This window comes from Salmo salar, chromosome 04 (genome assembly GCF_965601325.2).
Source record: "Salmo salar chromosome 04, fSalSal1, whole genome shotgun sequence".
Classification (NCBI taxonomy): domain Eukaryota; kingdom Metazoa; phylum Chordata; class Actinopteri; order Salmoniformes; family Salmonidae; genus Salmo; species Salmo salar.
The window spans coordinates 33,515,692-33,538,483 of record NC_138294.1 but is presented as its reverse complement, the minus strand read 5'-3'; the positions used below and the strand labels follow the sequence as shown (position 1 = coordinate 33,538,483).

The 22,792-nt window shown below is 44.3% G+C and overlaps 1 protein-coding gene across 1 annotated transcript in view; it reads right to left on the bottom strand.

Annotated features, from left to right (window-relative positions):
- The window catches only part of dchs2 (dachsous cadherin-related 2), a 56,933-nt gene extending 34,349 nt beyond the window's left edge, over positions 1 to 22,584 (bottom strand). Inside the window, exons 1-3 of the mRNA XM_014195589.3 lie at positions 20,481 to 22,584; positions 8,409 to 8,600; positions 631 to 862 (exon numbers count right to left, since the gene is read on the bottom strand). Coding sequence (XP_014051064.3) covers positions 631 to 862; positions 8,409 to 8,600; positions 20,481 to 22,229 — 2,173 coding nt within the window. The 5' untranslated portion in view covers positions 22,230 to 22,584. The remainder of the gene's footprint in view (positions 1 to 630; positions 863 to 8,408; positions 8,601 to 20,480) is intronic.
- Between the last annotated feature and the right edge of the window lie 208 nt (positions 22,585 to 22,792).

Below are 22,792 nucleotides of genomic sequence, written 5' to 3'. Positions count from 1 at the left end.
AGCCCGTGAGCCAAATTATCGAAATGATATTGGACCATGTAATAATTTAATCTTTCAGTAATCGTAGTTAACATTGTGTCCAGAAAGCTAATCACCACAAGCTAGACAGTCAGGGAGCATAAATATTTTTTCAAAAGATTATGTACAGAGGAGTATGGTATTTCGTGGATTTTGACAGCAAGGCAATAATATTCACCTCAAAATGGGTTTAAAGACACCTGATGTAATAGACACAATTCAGTGCAAAACCTGATTAGCACTTGGTAAAACTACATCAACTACCTATGCTGTGCTTGTGATGTGGGGTTGGGCTGTGGCACAATTAGTCCAGTAAGAACACTAAGTGGTTTGGGTATACAATGGAGGACGGGAGGGGATTTCGTAAACACAAGTTGACAACATAGTACTACAATAAGCAGACCCTTAACACTGTGTTCCTCCACGACACAACAACCAAGACCTAGAGTTGTGGTCAATTCAGTTTTCAATTCAAGAAGTGAATTTTAATTTACTTCCTGTATTGAAAATTGCCCATGGTTTTCTACGAGGACTTAATTCACTGAATTGAAAAAAATATTTGACCACAACCCTGTTTCATTCTTATCCCAGAGATCTCTGCTGTCATCCTACCTGTAGTTTTATCCACTGAGAAAAGGGAGGACAGGTCCCCGGCCAGGATCTGGTAGGTAACGTGACCGTAGTCCCCAGAGTCCCTGTCGGTTGCGATGACGTTGAGGACCTCTGTGCCGGGCTGTGCGTGGCTGCTGACGCTGGTCACGTACTTCTCTGGGTTGAACACCGGTGGGTTGTCATTCAAGTCATCCACCTCTATGTGGACATACGTCTGGGCACTCAAACCTCCCTGTTGGGCAAAGAGGGAGAGAAGAATATTATAGGGTAGAATATTAACAAAACAGTAAGACCGTCCAGGACAGTGACAAACACCAGCAATCTTGTACAATGTTTCAATATCAGACAAACAATATTCAAAGATATTTACATGTACTGTAATTTAGCATAACCGCTTATCCACAGTGACTTACAGTGAACACATTGAACTTAGTTAAGAAGGGGAAGAAAAAAAAACTGATACCACAGTTATTGCAAGTTGACCCTTTTTCAAAATAGACACTATCTGCAGATTCAGTGACAGGAACAAAATCTAAGGGATACGTGAAACTGTAAATATGAGGTAATACTGAGTATACAAAAACATTATGAACACCTGCTCTTTCCATGACAGACTGCCCAGGTGAAAACTATGATCCCTTATTGATGTCACTTCAAAATCCACTTCAAAATCAGTGTAAATTAAGTGGAGGAGACAGTTTAAATAAGGATTTTTAAACCTTGAGATAATTGAGACTTGTATTGTGTATGTGTGGCATTCAAAAGGTGAATGGGCAAGAAAAGATGTTACTTTGAACGGGGTACGGTAGTAGCTGCCAGACGCACTGGTTTGTGTCAAGAACTGCAACGCTGCTGGGTTTTTCCATGCTTAAGTTTCCTGTGTGTATCAAGAATGCGCCACCGCCTCCCAAGTGGCGCAAGGGTCTAAGCCACTGCTTCGTAGTGCTTGAGGCATCACTACAGACAAAGGTTCAATCCCAGGCTGTGTCGCAGCCGGCCACAACCAGGAGACCCATGAGGCAGCGCACAATTAGCCCAGCGTCGTCCGGATAAGGGGAGGGTTTGGCTGGCCGGGATGTCCTTGTCCAATCACGCTCTAGCGACTCCTTGCGGCGGCCCGGGCGCATGCACGCTGACTTCGGTCGCCAGTTGTACGGTGTTTCCTCCGACACATTGGTGCGGCTGGCTTCCTGGTTAAGCGAGAAGTGTGTCAAGAAGCAGTGCAGCTTGGCAGGGTCGGGTTTCAGAGGACGCATGGTTCTCAACTTTCTTCCCTCCCGAGTCCGTACGGGAGTTGCAACGATGAGACAAGACTAACTACCAATTGGATATCACAAAATTGGGGAGAAAAAGGGGTAAAAAGTACACCATTTTATATATCACAGACACAGTCAAAAAAGCGTTTCTTCATTTTTACTATTTTCTACATTGTAGAATAATAGTAAAGATATCAAAACTATTAAAACATATGGAATCATGTTAAAAAAATTTAAATATATTTTATATTTGAGATTCGAAGTATAGCCACCCTTCACACACTCTTGGCATTCTCTCAACCAGCTTCTCCTGGAATGCTTTTCCAACAGTCTTGAAGGAGTTCCCACATATGCTGAGCACTTCTTGGCTGCTTTTCCTTCGCTCTGTGGTCCAACACATCCCAAACCATCTCAATTGGGTTGAGGTCGGGTGATTGTGGAGGCCAGTGGCATCATTTATAAAACTGTGCGGAGGATTCATGTCAAAAGGTGGCGTACGGACGAAACGCAAATTGCTTACTCACAAAAATACTCTGATTTATAACAGTGCACACGCACATCCAATGCCAGTTTCCCTTTATAAACCATAATCAACTCGAAATTTGGCGCAAGTGAACGAGCGTCTTGTCCCACCCTTTTAACTCCCATAGTTGCCTATAGTCAGTGAAACCCCCCTAATTAATATTCATCCATACTGACTGCATGACAACAATGACGGCAAATCCCGACAGAAAGGCTAAAAAAAAGAAATTTCACCCAGCGTAAAATGGAAGTTCTTGTAGGGGAAGTTGAACCAAGAAATAATATATTGTTTGGTGTGGGCATTACAAATGGCAAAAAAGCATTAGAGTAGTAGCATGTGGCGGATGCTGTGAATGCTGCTGGCTCAGAAGGTCGGACCCTCTCAGAAATAAGAAGTGGTCCGACAAAAGTGGAGGTCAAAAGGCCTTACACAGACAAAGTGTTTGTGCCACAGGTGGGGGAAAAGGGACATCGGAGCTCAACCCCCTTGATGAGCGACATGCCAGTATTATAGGGGAATCCCTCCTGAGTGGAGTAGTGACGGAGGTGGAGGGGGACACGGACATGCAAGATGCACCGGATGATCCAGGTACGTAATTAGTATTCCCTCATTTGAAGACGAGTAAACCAAATGCATTCAATTTCGGTTTAAACATTTATTTACACAATTGTGACATTTCTATTGTTTTTAGTCGCTGCGTGTTCCAGCGGGGTCGGTGATGCTGCAGCTGAGCAGGAGCTGAGTGCGCCCAGCCTCGGTGTCTCCACTGCACCTTGTGTGTCACAACCTTCCAGCAGCCATGTCCTCACAGATGCTATTAACGAGGTTGCCAAGGATTGAAGTGGGACAGGCACAGCTTGGTTTCTGCTGGTGCTTCTCAGTAAAGCTGGGCCCACTACAGCACAGAGATCCAAGAGAACAGCGCTTGGTAATCGGAAATGGCACATAAGCCACTCATCATCATTGGCCAGTAAATCTTGGTCTCAGGAAATTCGCTCTCTCAGAATTCTTCCATTCGCCAAATCTTCCAACAGTGCCAAAGCAGCCATTATGCGTCATTACACATTGTAATTGCATGCCTTTTAAATACCCACCCATTTGATTGTTAAAGCTACAAAATTGCGTAACACCTTCAGGTATGGTAATTACCCTGATTGTAACTGACAATGACAGGGCCATTATCACATTGACAGTTCTGCTCAACAAACATGTGAAAACAATATGTAACTGTACACTCGTATCTGCCCGCCTGAGGCATCGAAAACGGCATCAGTTTAAACATAATTTATTAGAATACATTTCATAACATGCAAGTATTGTTTAATTACAGATCCAATTAAATATGAATCCCGATTAAACTGTACAACATATGAGGGGTTGTTTTGCAAAAACAGATCTCAGTTTGCATTTATCGTCCTAAATCATATTCTTTGTGTGTTTTTTTTGTATGCACTCCAGGGAACTCCTCAAATATAATAAACTCTGCAAAAAAAGAAATGGCCCTTTTTCAGGACCCTGTCTTTCAAAGATAATTTGTAAAATTCCAAATAACTTCACAGATCTTCATTGTAAAGGGTTTAAACACCGTTTCCCATGCTTGTTCAATGAACCATAAACAATTAATTAACATGCACCTGTGGAACAGTCATTAAGACACTAACAGCTTACTGACAGTTATGAAAACTTAGGACACTAAAAGAGGCCTTTCTACTGACTCTGAAAAACACCAAAAGAAAGATGCCCAGGGTCTCCGCTCATCAGCATGAACATGCCTTAGGCATGCTGCAAGGAGGCATGAGGACTGCAGATGTGGCCAGGAAAATAAATTGCAATGTCCGTACTGTGAGACGCCTAAGACAGCACTACAGGGAGACAGGACGGACAGCTGATCGTCCTCGCAGTGGCAGACCACGTGTAACACCTGCACAGGATCGGTACATCCGAACATCACACCTGGGGGACAGTTACAGGATGGCAACAACAACTGCCCGAGTTACACCAGAAACGCACAATCCCTCCATCAGTGGTCAGACTGTCCGCAATAGGCTGAGAGAGGCTGGAGTGAGGGCTTGTAGGCCTGTTGTAAGGCAGGTCCTCACCAGACACCACCGACAACGTCACCTATGGGCACAAACCCACCGTCACTGGACCAGACAGGACTGGCAAAAAGTGCTCTTCACTGACGAGTTGCGGTTTTGTCTTACCAGGGGTGATGGTCGGATTCACGTTTATCGTCGAAGGAATGAGAGTTACACTGAGGCCTGTACTCTGGAGCAGGATCAATTTGGAGGTGGAGGGTCCGTCATGGTCTGGGGCGGTGTGTCACAGCATCATCAGACTGAGCTTGTTGCCATTGCAGGCAATCTCAACGCTTTGCGTTACAGGGAAGACCTCCTCCCTCATGTGGTACCCTTCCTATAGGCTCATCCTGACATAACCCTCCAGCATGACAATGCCATCAGCCATACTGCTCATTCTGTGCATGATTTCCTGCAAGACAGGAATGTTAGTGTTCTGCCATGGCCAGCGAAGGGCCCGGATCTAAATCCCATTGAGCATGTCTGGAACCGGTTGGATCGGAGGGTGAGGGCTAGGGCCATTCCCCCCAGAAATGCCCGGGAACTTGCAGGTGCCTTGGTGGAAGAGTGGGGTAACATCTCAAAGCAAGAACTGGCAAATCTGGTGCAGTCAATGAGGAGGACATGCACTGCAGTACTTAATGCAGCTGGTGGCCACACCTGACTGTTACTTTTGACCATCCCTTTGTTCAGGGACACATTCAATTTCTGTTACTCACATCTGTGGAACTTGTTCAGTTTGTCTCAGTTGTTGAATCTTATGTTCATACAAATATTTACACGTTAAGTTTTCTGATAATAAACTCAATTGACAGTGAGAGGATGTCTCTTTTTTGCTGAGTTTGTGAGAGGTAATGTTTCGATTTATTTTACACAATGGTATCCATTTCAAAGCGTTTCGAATTTCAACCTTCTGCCATCGGAGTTGCAGTTTCTCATTTCTCCAGTTTATGTGCGTACATATGGGTCAAAGTGTCCATGGAGGACCGCACATTCTCCTGTCAAGCTAGTTTTTTTTTTATAAATCTCAAAGTTTGCTTAGAAAGTGGTGTACGCCTTCTTTTGTGCCTACACAACGTTTATAAATGAGACCCCAGGTCATCTGATTCAGCACTCCATCACTCTCCTTCTTGGTCTGGAGGTGTGTTGGGTCATTGTCCTGTTGAAAAACATAATAGTCCCACTGAGCACAAACCAGATGGGATGGCGTATCACTGCAGAATGCTATGGTAGGCATGCTGGTTAAGTGGGACTTAAATTCTAAATAAATCATTGACAGTGCCACCAGCAAAGCACCCCCACACCACCTCCATGCTTCACGGTGGGAACCACACATGCAGAGATCATCCGTTCAGCTACTCGGCGTCTCACATAGACATGGCGGTTGGAACCAAAAAAATCATACATTTTTTCCAGCAGTCTAATGTCCATTGCTCGTGTTTCTTGGCGCAAGCAAGTCTCTTCTTATTATTGGTGTCCTTCAGTAGCGGTTTCTTTGTGCAATTCAAATAAAAAATGTATTAGTCACAGGCGCCGAATACAACAGGTGTAGACCTTAGTGAAATGCTTACTTACGAGCCCGTAACCAACAGTGCAGTTGCAAAAAATTACAGATAAGAGATAACAAGTAATTAAAGAGCAGCAGTAAAAACATAATATACAAAGGGCGGTGCCGGTACAGAGTCAATGTGCGGGGGCACCGGTTCTGTTGAGGTAGTATGTACATGTAGGTAGAGTTATTAAAGTGAATATGCATAGATGACAACAGAGCGTGGCGTGGAGAGAGGGGGGGGGGGGGGCAATGCAAATAGTCTGGGTAGCCATTTGACTAGTTGTTCAGAAGTCATATGGCTTGGGGGGGTAGAAGCTGTTTAGAAGCCTCTTGGACCTAGAATTGGCGCTCTGGTACCGCTTGCCGTGTGGTAGCAGAGAGAACAGTCTATAACTAGGGTGGCTGGAGTCTGACAATTTTTAGGGCCTTCCTGACACCATTTGGTATAGAGGTCTTGGATGGCAGGAAGCTTGGCCCCAGTGATGTACTGGGCCGTTCGCACTACCCTCTGTAGTGCCTTGCAGACGGAAGCCGAGCAGTTGCAATACCAGGAAGTGACGCAACCAGTCAGGATGCTCTCAATGGTGCAGCTGTAGAACCTTTTGAGGATCTGAGGACCCATGACAAATCTTTTCAGTCTCCTGAGGGGGAATAGGTTTTGTCGTGCCTGCTTCACAACTGTCTTGGTGTGTTAGGACCATGTTAGTTTGTTGGTGATGTGGACACCAAGGAACTTGAAGCTCTCAACCTACTCCACTGCAGCCCCGTCGATGAGAATGGGGGCATGCTCGGTCCTCTTTTTCCTGTAGTCCACAATCATCTCCTTTGTCTTGATCATGTTGAGGGAGAGATTGTTGTCCTGGCACCACACGGCCAGGTCTCTGACCTCCTCCCTATAGGCTGTCTCATTGTAGTCGGTGATCAGGCCAACCACTGTTGTGTCATCGTCAAATTTAATGGTGTTGGAGTCGTGCCTGGCCGTGCAGTCGTGCCTGGCCGTGCAGTCATGAGTGAACAGTGAGTACAGGAGGCGGCTGAGCACGCACCGCTGAGGGCCCCCGTGTTGACGATCAGCGTGGCGGATGTGTTGTTACCTACCCTTACCACCTGGAGGCGGCCCGTCAGGAAGTCCAGGATCCAGTTGCAGAGGGAGGTGTTTAGTCCCAGGGTCCTTAGTTCCCTCAACTCATCAATAAGCTATGGTGTGGAACGCTGAGCTGTAGTCAATGAATAGCATTCTCACATAGGTGTTCCTTTTGTCCAGGAGAGAAAGGCTAGTGTGGAGTGCAATAGAGATTGCATTATCTGTGGATCTGTTGGGGCGGTATGCAAATTAGAGTGGGTCTAGGGTTTCTGGGATAATGGTGTTGATGTGAGCCATGACCAGCCTTTCAAAGCACTTCATGGCTACAGACGTGAGTGCTACGGGTCGGTAGTCATTTAGGCAGGTTACCTTAGTGTTCTTGGGCACAGGCACTATGGTGGTCTGCTTAAAACATGTTGGTATTACAGACTCGGCCAGGTTGAAAACGTCAGTGAAGACACTTGCTAGTTGGTCAGCGCATGCTCGCAGTACACGTCCTGGTAATCCATCTGGCCCTACGGCCTTGTGAATGTTGACCTGTTTAAAGGTTGAGAGCGTGATCACACAGTCTTCCGGTACAGCTGGTGCTCTCATGCATGTTCCAGTGTTATTTTCCTCCTCTTTGCTTATTTGAGCTGTTCTTGCCATAATACGGACTTGGTCTTTTACCAAACAGGGCTATATTCAGTATACCACCCCTACCTTGTCACAACACAACTGATATGCTCAAACGCATTAAGGAAAGAAACTCCACAAATTAACTTTTAACAAGGCACACCTGTTATTTGAAATGCATTCCTGGTGACTACCTCATGAAGCTGCTTCAGAGAATGCAAAGCTGTCATCAAGGCAAATTGTGGCTACTTTGAAGAATCTCTAATATAAAATATATTTTGATTTGTTTAACACTTTTTGGGTTATTACACGAGTCATGTGTGTTATTTCATAGTTTTGTAGAATAACAGTGAAGACAAATGTAAAATAGTAAAAAAATATGTTTTTTAAAAACCTTGAATGAGTAGGTGTCCAACACTTTGACTGGTACTGTATATATTACAATGGTCCACCACCCAAAGGACATCCAGCCAACATGACACCAGTGGGAAGCATGGGTCAGCATCCTTGTGGAACGCTTTCGACACCTTTTAGAGTCCATGCTGGACTAATTGAGTCTGTTGAGGGCAAAAGGTTTGGGGAGGTGCAACACACTATTGGGAAGGTGTTCTTAATGTTTTGTACACAGTGTATAACTACTAATATAACTACTTGATCATTCTCAACTCACCTGATCCTCAGCTTTCACTAATAAATCATAGGTCGCCAGGCCCGAATCCCTGTCGATATCCTGTGAGATGCAAAGCTCTCCAGAGTCTGGGTTGATTTGGAAGAGAGGGTGCGTGTCCTGTTTATCAAAGCCGTCAGAGATGGAGTAGCGCACCGTACCGAAATCCCTGCCATCCACATCAGTGGCCACAACCTGCAGAAGGTAAGGAAACATCCTCCATCACATGGGTTGGAAGTCAAAGTTCTAAGCACAGGTTGATATAGGTCTGTGTAATTTGAATATTTTAAAACATCCATAGGAATGTAACCAATTCTAACAATTCAGCTTGTGGTCGCAAACCAAAAAGGGGAGTGGGGCGTGACTCACACCACAACAAAACCAATTATTAACTTCACGTGTTTGTTGGCCAGGTAAGGCCCTTTAGCTTTTCTCATAAATGTTGTTTTCCCCATACAGGACCACCAGGTTAGAATTCAGGGCCCAGTATTTTAGCTGCTGACCCATAAGCTCCTATGTGGCCTATGACCTTTATGATGGGGCTCAATCTCGACGCCATATGTTGGTTGACGAGAGATACCAGGTTGCCCATCTGGGCTGCTTCCTTTATCTCGTTAAGACATTAGCTATGGGGGAGGGTTCGTGGCAAGGGGCACAGGAAACACATGACAAAACAATTGGATAATGATGACCCTAAGGATCATGACCACCAAGGATTACCTCAGCAGAGTCTGCGTGTGCATTAGCGGAAACGTGAAGGGATTGAACATGTGGTTGTAACCGAAATCGTGTTTACGCCGGTATAGCTCTTCAGGAGAACCTCGACTTGGCTCTGACAGAGGAATTATAGTAATCTGTGGCCATACAAAAGGTGTGCGTAATACGCTTTCTATGGTTTTGGCAAATGTAGTAAGTTGCTTAGGTAGAGGATGAGAGCACCTTTTCCAGGAGCTCTACCTGCAAATCGCTTTGGAGTTTGGGTTTAGCGCTAAAGCCAGGGAGTTGGGTGGAATGGTGCCAAGACCCTAATCACAACACGTTTTGTAAGGTCACATTATGGAGGTCAGAGGATGGCATCACATCAAGTTAACATCCCATAAACTAACATCTACCTGAATGGGGAAGACACCGCAACACTTGCAACAAAAAGCATCATTCAGGAATAGTACAAAAGAGTTTTAGCAACTTATGCTATACATTTAATTTTTAATGACGACAGTGTTACTACCTCGGACAAAGTCTGACGATATCCCCTAGGGCTTTGACAATGACGTGTCTACTTAGCAGGTCTGCCTAAATCTGATGTTCTTTCCCCATAAACCTCGTAGTATTAATCTCCACTTTACAGATACCCTTTCCTTTACAAGTATGCACATCTCATTAGCTGGACATTAGTTCGTTAATGATAAAACCCAGGCGTAAGGCAGGGTGTTTGGTGCACCTTGACCGATTCATCTTAGAGGTTATTGTATCATCTCTGTGGATGTGGCACCATCAATTATAACCAACACACACACACACACACACACACACAGAGTGGGTTGACAAATGTCATTTCTGAATGAAGCATTTAAAAAATATTGTAGGTACGTAAGTTTCTTCTCCCATAACTAGTGGTGGTGCTAGGTACAGTGAGCTGGTGGGAGACAGTGAGACAAGACTATAAATAGCCATCCTTATCCCAGGGGCAAAGAGTATGAGCAGAAGACCTGGATCAAAGCAAAGACCACGTGAGACATCACTTATAAAGGACTTGCAATGTCTGCAGCAAATATCTACCAGCAAAGATCTAGTGTGATTCCACATACAGGCCATAAAATAACAAGTGGAGCCAAGAAGCTAGATAAAGAACGCCTTTGAACCTGGGGATTCTTTGATGGGAGTTTATGACCGTTTGTCTTACACATACACCCAACGCAAAACATGGGAGATTGCAGGTACGTTTCGGAACGCATATGACAGATTCATCTCACCGTCTCCATTTGATGGTGCCCTTCCCTTCCCACCATAAAAGTGATATCATGCCGGGCTTTATTGACTGTGAGATGAGGTGTGAGAGACACAGGTCAAGGTCTGCAACAGTTTTTAGTTGTTACTTACTCATATGCATGCAAATGTAATGACCCCTCGCTGTGTGTGTGTACACAGAGGGCACACTGGCACGAGAACTACCCCATTGTTTGACATGCCAGCTAACACTATACGCACAACAATGCAATCACATTGAAAATTCCAAGCAGAGGTTCTGCCTCATGTCGTGTGACATTGCATGGCTCTTTTCTTTGACCGTATCCAACTGTATTACAGTTGACAGCTGGGACACTGTATACATAGAATTGAGGAGAATGAGGGAGAAATACTACAAGCGTTTCCCAATGCTGGTTCAGGGACTTTTTGTTGTTGTTGCAATGTATATAAGCTATAAAGTTGTTCATTTACTGGTGAGTCTAGTCATGTGTCAGACAGGGCTATCATAAATGAAAAACAATGTGGAGGTGGAAATATACAGTGCTTTCTGAAAATATTCACACCGCTTGACTTTTTCCACATTTTGTTAGGTTACAGCCTTATTCTAAAATTTATGAAAATGTTTTTCCCCCCCTTAATTCACACACACACACACACACACACACACACACACACACACACACACACACACACACTCACAACCCCATAATCAAAGCAAAAACAGGTTTAGAAAGGTTTGCTAATTTATTAAAAAAATGTACTGAAATATTACATTTACATAAGTATTCAGACTCTTACTCAGTACTTTGTTGAAGCACCTTTGGCAACGATGACAGACGAGTCTTGTTGGGTATGACACTACAAGCTTAGCAAACCTGTATTTGGGGAGTTTCTCCCATTCCTCTCTGCAGATCCTCTCAAGCTCCGTCAGGCTGAATGGGGAGCGTTGTTGCACAGCTATTTTCAGTTATCTCCAGAGACGTTAGATCGGGTTCAATTCCGGGCTCTGGCTGGGCCACTCAAGCACATTCAGAGACCAATCCCCGAAGCCACTCGTCTTGTCTTGGCTGGGTGCTTATGGTTGCTGTCCTGTTGGAAGGTGAACTGTCGCCCCAGTCTGAGGTCCTTCATCAAGGAACTCTCTGTACTTTGCTCCGTTCATCTTTGCCTCGATCCTGACTAGTCTCCCAGTCCTTGCCACTGAAAAAGATCCTAACAGCATGATTCTGCTACCACCATGCTTCACCGTAGGGATGGTGCCAGGTTTCCTACAGACGTGATGCTTGGCATTCAGGTCAAAGAGTTCAATCTTGGTTTCTCATGGTCTGAGAGTCTGGAGGTGAGTTTTGGCAAAATCCAATTGGTCTGTCATGTGCCTTTTACTTCCATTTGGCCACTCTACCATAAAGGCCTGATTGGTGGAGTGCTGCAGAGATGGTTGTCCTACTGGAAGTTTCTCCCATCTTCACAGAGGAACTCTGGAGCTCTGTCAGAGTGACCATCGGGTTCTTGGTCACCTCCCTGACCAAGGCCCTTCTCCCCCGATTGCTCAGTTTGACCAGGTAGCTAGATCTAGGAAGTCTTGGTGGTTCTAAACGTCTACCATTTAAGAATGATGGAGGCCACTGTTCTTGGGGACCTTCAATGCGGCAGACATTTTTTGGTACCCTTCCACAGATCTGTGCCTTGACAATCCTGTCTCGAAGCTCTATGGACAATTCCATCGACTCTCATAGCAAAGGGTCTGAACACTTATGTAAATAAAGGTATGTGTTAATTTTAAATACATTTGCTAAAATGTCTAAAAACCTTTTTGTCGATATGTTATTATGGGGTATCGTGTGTAGATTGCTGAGGATTTTATTTTATACATTTTAGAATAAGGCTGTAACAAAAAAATGGGTCTGAATACTTTCCGAAGGCACTGTGTGTGTGTGCGTATGTATGTATGTATGTATGTATGTATGTATGTATGTATGTATGTATGTATACATGTATACATACATACATACATACATACATACATACATACATACATACATACATACATACACACGAGCATAGTGCACCTTGAATCAGGCAAAACGGACTCCTTACTAGTTGTCATAATACCCCTGTTCCACTGCCATTTCTTTTCCAATGTGTGTTTTTCTACTTATTGTGCACGGTCTTCCCCTCTGATAGCAATTAGTCTTCCGCAATTACGTTTCGGAAGTTAATTTGTTTACAGATTGTCCTACTCAGAAGAATTCTAATGAGGGCTCCATTCAAAAAATAAGTATGGGCTCAGGATCAGCATGCCCAGTAGTGGCACTTTATAACTGCTGTCTTACTGCTCAATCTTTGAACACAATTTGTGTTAATGTCTATTTCTTCAACCCCATTCCTCAGCAAAGCAAGTGCTGTTTGGCTGAAAACAAATTAAGGACGGTGCTTTTAATAGCATCCCAATATTGCTGAAACTGAATTTTTGTTGTCCTTGTTTCTTCCACCATTCAAACCTGCCCATTGGCAACTACACAGACAGACTTTGTGATTAATGGTTCATTGTCATGGTCCTTGACTTGTGCCAAGCTAGGGAGGTGGTACCAAGCATCAGATCTGTCATATCACATAAACACTGGGCTGGACTGGGTCAGTGTGTTGGATCCAGCCTGGACAACACTGGGCCCCTCAGGGTAACACTGGTGGCTTTGTGAACACAGAGAAAGCATGCCACTGTCCCCTCAGAGAGAGTGCGCACGCGCGCACCTGCACACCCGCAAGAGTTGATAATTTGTCCACAATCTTGTCATGTTATTTGGGCTGATAGGCCTCACCTTTTAAAATAAAGGGCCATATTATTTAAACAATAATTTAATTTCATAGAAACATACTTATGGGAATTCAAAAAAAATTATGTTATACTGCTGTGCATAGGGTAATCCCATGGTAACAGTGACACCGAGACTGAGATTTTTCACTTTAAAATGCATGCTAAACAAAAGCCATTGGTTGCAAAGTTAAACCAACCAACTATGCTCAAGGACAATTGTTTTACAAAAATTCACTGAATTTTACAAAAACACATACTTGAACAGGTCAAATGTAAAGCTCTGTAACAGAATTAAATAAAATTCTCCCTCAATTTGTGACAAAGTTTTCCAAAAACTCTTAAATGTCTACTCTGAATTAAGATGACAAAATGTCTGCAGAAATAATTGTGTCCCCGTTGTGATTTGACAACTTGATTTTGTTATTGAGCAACAGTAAGTCGAGTGCGTTAACATCTGATAACAGAATGATGGTAACTGACATCAGTTATTTAAAATGGTGCCCAAGAAGATGGCTGACGTGTTACATGCCCGTAATCAATTGTGCTATTTATTATTATTTTTTGCATTGTTTGTAACTTATATTGTACATAATGTTGCTGCTACCGTCTCTTATGACCGAAAATAACTACTGGACATCAGAACTGGGATTACTCACCACGGACTGGAAGAAGCTTTTTCCTTTAACGAGTCTGACGAGAAAGATATACTGCTCTCCCGGGAAAAGGCCCAGATCCAGAGGAAAAGAGGACGCAGATCAGGCTACCTTTTGAGAATCCGTAGGCGAGCAAGTAAACTCCCATTGCCATCAATTCTACTTGCTAACATGCAATCATTGGAAAATAAAATGGATGACCTACGATTATCCTACCAGCGGAACATTAAGAACTGTAATATCCTGTGTTTCACTGAGTCGAGACTGAACGACGACATGGACAATATAGAGCTGGAGGGATTTTCAATGCAACGGCAGAACAGAGAAGCTACGTCTGGTACGACGAGGGGTGGGGGTGTGTGTGTGTCAATAACAGCTGGTGCACGATGTCTAATATTAAAGAAGTCTTGAGGTATTGCTCGCCTAGGGTAGAGTACCTTAGGATAAGCTGTAGACCACACTATCTATATTATTCGTAGCTGTCTATTTACCACCACAGACCGACGCTGGCACAAAGAGCGCACTCAACCAAATCTATAAGGCCATAAGCAAAAAAGAATATGCTCACCCAGAAGCAGCGCTCCTAGTGGCCGGGGACTTTAATGCAAGCAAACAAATCAGTTTTACCAAATTTTTACCAGCATGTCACGTGGAACCAGAGGAGAAAAAAATAAAAAATAAACTCTAGACCACCTTTACTCCACACACAGAGATGCATACAAAGCTCTCCTCAGCCCTCCATTTGGCAAATCTGACCATAATTCTATCCTCCTGATTCCAAGCAAAAACTAAAACAGGAAGTACCAGTGACTAGCTCAATACGGAAGTGGTCAAATGGCGCGGATGCTACAGGACTGGCTCTGACACTGACACTTGTCAGATGTGGAGGGGCTTGAAAACTATTACGGACTACAAAAGGGAAACCCAGACGCGAGCTGCCCAGTGACGCGAGCCTACCAGACGAGCTAAATGCCTTTAATGCTCACTTCGAGGGAAGCAACACTGAAGCATTGACGAGAGCACCAGCTGTTCTGGATGACTATGTGATAACGCTCTTGGTAGGAGATGTTAGCAAGACCGCGGGGCCAGATGGATTACCAGGACATGTACTCAAAGCATCTGGCAAGTGTCTTCACTGACATTTTCAACCTGTCCCTGACTGAGTCTGTAATACCAACATGTTTCAAGCAGACCACCATAGTCCCTGTGTCCAAGGAAGCGAAGGTAACCTGCCTAAATGATTACCGCACCATAGCACGCACGTCCGTAGCCATGAAGCTCTTTGAAAGGCTGATCATGGCTCACAACAGCATCCTCCCGGATACCTTAGACCCACTCCAATTCACATACCGCCCCAACAGATCCATAGATGACGCAATCGCATTCCACACTGCCCTTTCCCACCTGGACAAAAGTAACACCTGTGAGAGAATGCTGTTCATTGACTACAGCTCAGCGTTCAACACCAGTGCCCACGAAGCTCATCACTAAGCTAAGAACCCCGGGACTAAACACCTCCCTCTGCAACTGGATCCTAGACTTCCTGATGGGCCGCCCCCATGTGGTAAGGTCGGCAACAACACGTCTGCCACGCTGATCCTCAACACTTAGTCCCCTCCTGTACTCCATGTTCACCCACGACTGCGTGGCCAAACACGACTCCAACACCATCATTAAGTTTGCTGATGACGCAACAGTGGTAGGCCTGATCACCGACAACGATGAGACAGCCTATAGGGAGGAAGTCAGAGAACTGGCAGTGTGGTGCCAGGACAACAACCTCTCCCTCAATGTGAGCAAAACAAAGGAGCTGATCGTGGACTACAGGAAAAGGCGGGCCGAACAGGCCCCCATTAACGTCAATGGGGCTGTAGTGGAGCTGGCCAAGAGCTTTAAGTTCCTTGGTGTCCCCATCACCAACGAACCATCATGGTCCAAACACAAAGACTGAAGAGGGCACGTCAAAACCTTTTCCCCCTCAGGAGACTGAAAAGATTTGGCATGGGTCCCCAGATCCTCAAAAAGCAGAGCGCCAAGTCTAGGACCAAAAGGCTCCTTAACAACTTCTACCCCCAAGCCATCACTCTGCTGAACAATGAATCAAATGGCCACAGGACTATTACATTGACCCACCCATCATTTGTTTTGTACACTGCTGCTACTCGTTTATCTATGCATAGTCACTTCACCCCTACCTATATGTACATATATATATAGCCTCGTTATTGTGTTACTTTTATTCTTTAGTTTATTTGGTAAATATTTCCTTAGCTCTTTAACTGCACTGTTGGTTAAGGGCTTGAAAGTAAGCATTTCACCGTAAGGTCTACACTTGTATTCGGCGCATGTGACAAATTAAGTTTGATTTGATCATGGGTGCCTGATCTGTACTATATAGAAATGCATAATTAAGGATATCTGATCTATTTACAGGGCTGTGGCGGTTATGACATTTTCTCAGCCGGTTATTGTCATGCAAAAGTCGATCGGGTCTCATTGTAATTGACCATTAATTAACAAACACTTCGTAACTACAGGCCTCCACGCATACAACCTGCATACAAGTGGCTGATGCGTGCCTTTGGCACGTCTACATTTAAAAAGTCTAAATCAATTTAATATACCAAATCACAATAAATCCATGATTTATTTTAGTCATGTCTAAAGAAACATGATATGAAGAAGATGTATGTCAGAAGAATAGAATGGGTTTGCCTACTGTATGTTACTTGGCTATGTTCCATGCCTAAGGCTGTAGGTTTGTTCATTTAGCTGACAAGACAAGCTTAAAAGTGCTGTGCCATTATTTATATTAGGGCTATGAATTTACAGTAAGAAGACTATAATTGAACTTGAATAAAATAGAATAATTTATAAATGTGCATAAAATTGAGCACACAGCCATGCAATCTCCATAGACAAACATTGGCAGTATAATGGCCTTACTGAAGAGCTCAGTGACTTGCAACGTGGGACCGTCATAGGATGCCACCTTTCCTACAAGTCAGTTTGTCAAATTTCCTTTGGGATGAATTGGAATGCCGACTGCGAGCCAGGCCTAATCGCCCAACATCAGTGCCCGACCTCACTAATTCTTGTGGTTGAATGGAAGCAAGTCCCTGCAGCAATGTTCCAACATCTAGTGGAAAGTCTTCCTAGAAGAATGGAGGCTATAATAGCAGCAAGGGGGGGGGGGGGGGGGGGGGGGGGGGCAACTCCATATTATTTTTGGAATGGGATGTTCAACGAGCAGGAGTCCACATACCTCTGGCCATGAAGTGTATTATGACTGGCTGTTGTTGCTACAGTGGCTCTAGAGGGAAAAAACGAATATTGCATGTCCGTTTTTCAAGCCAAGGTCTTTAGAGAGTCTGCGAGCACAGACATTCATTTTGCCTAGTTCTACTAGGAGCAAACAGAACCTATGGCCTTTTCTCAATTGCATACGCCAAGTGTCCTCTCTCCTCATCTCCTTCTCAAAACCAATGGGTTTGAGGAGGAGAGGACACGAGGAGTACGCAATTGAGGAAAGGCCTAGGTATGCGGACACCTTTAATATTACCTCTCCCAGCTCTTAAGGACGACTACCCATGATCCCACTATTTCCATTTACTGTACCCACTGAGCACCGACCGACACCGGACATCCATGGACGTTGAAATTTGGTCAATCCAAATCTGAACCAATCATGGTGTCTGTTTCACAAGATAGACAGCACAGTTAGGACTGGGCAATTATATCAAATTAATGAATTAGAATGCATGTTTTAGCGTGATGTTCCATCACAACTTCCTCTCTGACAAGAAGCAGTTTCAACTCGCTATTTGCATTTGAGGTTTGTCGAACAGAATCAGTCATATGGACAAACACATTTAATCCATTTAAATTGATCTCAGGTGCATCCTGCTTCCATTGATCATTCTTGAGATGTTTCTACAACTTGATTAGAGTCCACCTGTGGTAAATTCAATTGATTGGACATATTTTGTAAAAGGCACACACGACTATATAAAAGTACCCACAGTTGAAAGTGCATGTCAGAGCAAAAACCAAGCCATGAGGTCGAAGGAATTGTCCGTAGAGCGCCGAGACAGGATTGTGTCGAGGCACAGATCTGGGGAAGGGTACCAAAACAATGGCCTCCATCATTCTTCAATGGAATAAGTTTGGAACCACCAAGACTTCCTAGAGCTGGCCTCACAGCCAAACTGAGCAATCAGGGGAGAAGGGCCTTGGTCAGGGAGGTGACCAAGAACCCAATGGCCATTCTGACATAGCTCCAGAGTTCCTCTGTGGAGATGGGAGAACCTTCCAGAAGGACAACCATCTCTGCAGCACTCCACCAAATCAGGCTTTTATGGTAGAGTGGCCAGACAGAAGCCACACCTCAGTAAAAGGCACGACAGCCCGCTTGGAGTTTGTCAAAAGGCACCTAAAGGACTCTCAGACCATGAGAAACAAGATTCTCTGGTCTGATGAAACCAAGATTGAAATCTGGCCTGAATGCCAAGTGTCACGTCTGGAGGAAACCTGGCACCATCCCTACGGTGAAGCATAGTGGTGGCAGCATCATGCTGTGGGGGATGTTTTTCAGCGGCAGGGACTGGGAGACTATTCAGGATCGAGGGAAAGATGGAGCAAAGTACAGAGAGACCCTTGATGAAAACCTGCTCCAGAGGGGCAAAGGTTCACCTTTCAATACGACCCTAAGCACATAGCTAAAACAATGCTGGAGTGGCTTCCGGACAAGTCCTTGAGAGAATGTATATACAGTTGAAGTCAGAAGTTTACATACACTTGGGTTGGAGTCATTAAAACTCGTTTTTCAACCACTCCACAAATTTCTTGTTAACAAACTATAGTTTTGGCAAGACGGTTAGGACATCTACTTTGTGCATAATTTTTCCAACAATTGTTTACAGACAGATTATTTCACTGTATCACAATTCCAGTGGGTCAGAAGTTTACATACACTAAGTTGACTGTGCCTTTAAACAGCTTGGAAAATTCCAGAAAATGATGTCATGGCTTTAGAAGCATCTGATAGGCTAATTGACATCATTTGAGTCAATTGGAGGTGTACCTGTGGATGTATTTCAAGGCCTACCTTCAAACTCAGTGCCTCTCTGCTTGACATCATGGGGAAATACAAAGAAATCAGCCAAGAGCTCAGAAAAAATGGTAGATCTCCACAAGTCTGGTTCATCCTTGGGAGCAATTTCCAAACGCCTGAAGGTACCACATTCATCTGTACAAACAATAGTACGCAAGTATAAACACCATGGGACCACGCAGCCGTCATACCGCTCAGTAAGGAGACGGGTTCTGTCTCCTAGAGATGAATGTACTTTAGTGCGTAAAGTGCAAATCAATCCCAGAACAACAGCAAAGGACCTTGTGAAGATGCTGGAGGACACAGGTACAAAAGTATATATATCCACAGTAAAACAAGTCCTATATTGACATAACCTGAAAGGCCGCTCATCAAGGAAGAAGCCACTGCTCCAAAACCATCATAAAAAAGCCAGACTACAGTTTGCAGCTGCACATGGGGACAAAGATCTTACTTTTTGGAGAAATGTCCTCTGGTCTGATGAAACAAAAATATAACTGTTTGGCCATAATGACCATCGATATGTTTGGAGGAAAAAGGGGGAGGCTTGCAAGCCGGCCGAAGAACACCATCCCAACCGTGAAGCACGAGGGTGGCAGCATCATGTTGTGGGGGTGCTTTGCTGCAGGAGGGACTAGTGCACTTCACAAAATAGATGGCATCATGAGGATGGAAAATTATGCAGACATATTGAAGCAACATCTCAAGACATCAGTCAGGAAGTTAAAGCTTGGTTGCAAATGGGTCTTCCAAATGGACAATGACCCCAAGCATACTTCCAAAGTTGTGGCAAAATGGCTTAAGGACAACAAAGTCAAGGTATTGGAGTGGCCATCACAAAGCCCTGACCTCAATCCTATAGAAAATTTGTGGGCAGAACTGAAAAAGTGTGTGCGAGCAAGGAGGCCTACAAACCTGACTCAGTTACACCAGCTCTGTTAGGAGGAATGGGAAGCTTGTGGAAGGCTACCCGAAATGTTTGACCCAAGTTAAACAATTTAAAAGGCAATGATACCAAATACTAATTAAGTGTATGTAAACTTCTGACCCACTGGGAATGTGATGAAAGAAATAAAAGCTGAAATAAATCACTACTATTATTCTGACATTTCACATTCTTAAAATAATGTGGTGATCCTAACTGACCTAAGACAGGGAATATTTACTAGTATTAAATGTCAGGAATTGTGAAAAACTGAGTTTAAATGTATGTAACCTTCCGACTTCAACTGTATGTGGGGTTTTGTAACAGAATGACAAGACACTAGGCAATATTTCTTAACTTACAGAAGGCAAATAATTTCTGCAAAATTAGATATTAAAATGTTGATATTGGTTGGCAAGGGCCTTAACATTGTGTTTTGATGCATTTCAAATACCTTAAAGCTTTAATTTGACAACAAATGTTATGTGCTCCTATGAACTTCACGTTGGTGCTCATGGGTCATTTTACATGGAAATTGCCCAGAATATTTTTTTCACATATTCATTTATGCAACACACACACACTAAACTAGCCAACATACCTGTAAAAAGCAGTTCCCAATCTGGGTGTGTTCCGGGACGGACACGTTATACAGCTGCTGCTGGAACACAGGCTCGTTGTCATTGACGTCCTCAACAATAACGGTGATGGTGGCTGTGGAGGACAGGGCTGGTGACCCCCCATCGACCGCAACCATCAGGAACCGCACCTCCGTCTCCCTCTCGCGGTCCAACCTGGCTGCCGTGGTAATGAGGCCTGATTCTGGGTCGACGTTGACCAGGTGGTCTTGGTCTGACTGTAGGATGGAGTAGAGGATCGCTGCGTTGACCCCGTCGTCTGAGTCTCTGGCCTGCACACTCAGTAGGGAACTACCCTGGGGTACATCCTCAGATACAGACACAGTGTAGATGTCCTGGTCAAAAACCGGCCGCCAATCGTTGGTGTCGGTGACCCTCACCAACAATGTGCTTTCACTCTTCAATGGTGGGCTACCGAAGTCCGAGGCAACCACTTTTAACTCGTACAGCCCATCTTTCTCCCTGTCCAGCTCGCCATCCACACACAAGGCGTACAGGAAGTCATCAGTCTGTTTCAGGGTGAACTTCCCATCGCCACCTTCGAGGGTGACCCTGAGCCTCCCGACCTCTCCCAGGTCGGGGTCAGAGACTGATATCCTCGCAACGTATTCCCCCATACCTGCCCCTTCCGACACCTCGGCTTCCCCAGTCTCACTCAGAAACATTACGTTGATAATGGGGCTGTTGTCATTGATGTCTAGTACCCTCAAGGCTACGAAGGTGCTGCTATACTCCGGCTGGGCACCATTATCCCTCGCTCTGACAATCAACTCATAAAATGGCTGTGTCTCAAAGTCTAAGGGTTTGTTAACATGGATGACACCAGAAGTTCCGTTGATGACAAAGAATTCATTCGGGTCACTCTGGCGTCGATTGATCTCGTAAGTTACGAGCCCGTTGTCTCCGAGGTCCAGATCTGTGGCGTAGACCTGACACACAGGTGACATTACCAGAGCATCCTCCCACACTGAAGCTTGGTATTCAGTCTGATTGAACGCAGGTGGGTTGTCATTTTCATCTGAGACGTGGATATAAACCTTAAGCAGACCCGTTTTAGGTGGGATACCCCCATCAAATGCCTCAATGGTCAGGGAATAAAGATCTCTTGTTTCTCTGTCCAATTTGTCAGTGAGGATGAGGTCCAGGTTGAATACATTTCCAACCCCCTCACGATATTTCACCTTAAAAATATTTCCCATCTCACTTTCAGTGATGCGGTAACCCCGAGTTCCAAACTCACCCTCATCCTGGTCTTTAGCCCCCTCAAATTCAAAGCGAGTTCCTGGAGGACTTAATTCTGACACATTCAACTCCACCTTTTCAGTGGAGAATAAAGGAGAATGGTCATTCACATCTTTAACCACTATTTTTACCTTAATCACATCACCTGTGAGAGTGGCTGCCACAAATTCATACTGGTCTCTGCTCTCCCTGTCCAGCACCACAGCTGTTGAAATTATTCCAGTGTCTGCATCAATTTCCAAGTCTTTAAAAACATATGAATCTCTACTTTCAGATATAAAAAATCCACTGCTTGGAGTCTGTAACCCCGCTCTTATATCCCCAACAATAGTCCTCGCAGGTAGTCCCTCTTCAATTGAGAGACCGAGGTTGTACACCTGTTGAGCAAATGAGCGCTCCCACAAAAGACACACAGCAAATAGTGTAAATAAAGTCGCCGCATTTCGACGGCTAATTCTTGCACTCGACATTTTATATTCCGAAATTTAATTTACATATTTCCGTGTAAAATGACTCTCAAACACGGAGAGTCTTGAAGATAACGTTACTCACGTTTCAGACAGATACTCGAAATGAGGACAGGTAACTTAACACATTCTTGCGCTCGGTTAGAGGATAGTTCACTCGTCAACATGTAAAACATGGTTACACAGTTTATTTAACGTAATATGATTAGGTCCCTCGAAATATTTATAATATTGGAAAAATAGTAAGGCTTCTTTGAAATCCGTCGGGTAAGCATACACACTGAAACCGCGCTGGTACTACCGGCAACCCAACTAGAGCGCGCAGCACGGATCTTCAATGACGCGAGTGTCGGTGGCCTTGACTGCCTGTCAGCTCAAATTAGGTCACGTGAGGTACAGTATTTGACCTTTAAACATCCAGATGGAATGAAATAATGTTACATTCATCAGCACGTATGTTAGTTGTTGCTATTTTTTAATCAGATTAAAATATGTTGAATAAATTGTGTTTAAATAAAGTTAAAGAAAATGTCCAAGTCCCCAGAAAATCTGATGCTAAAATTACT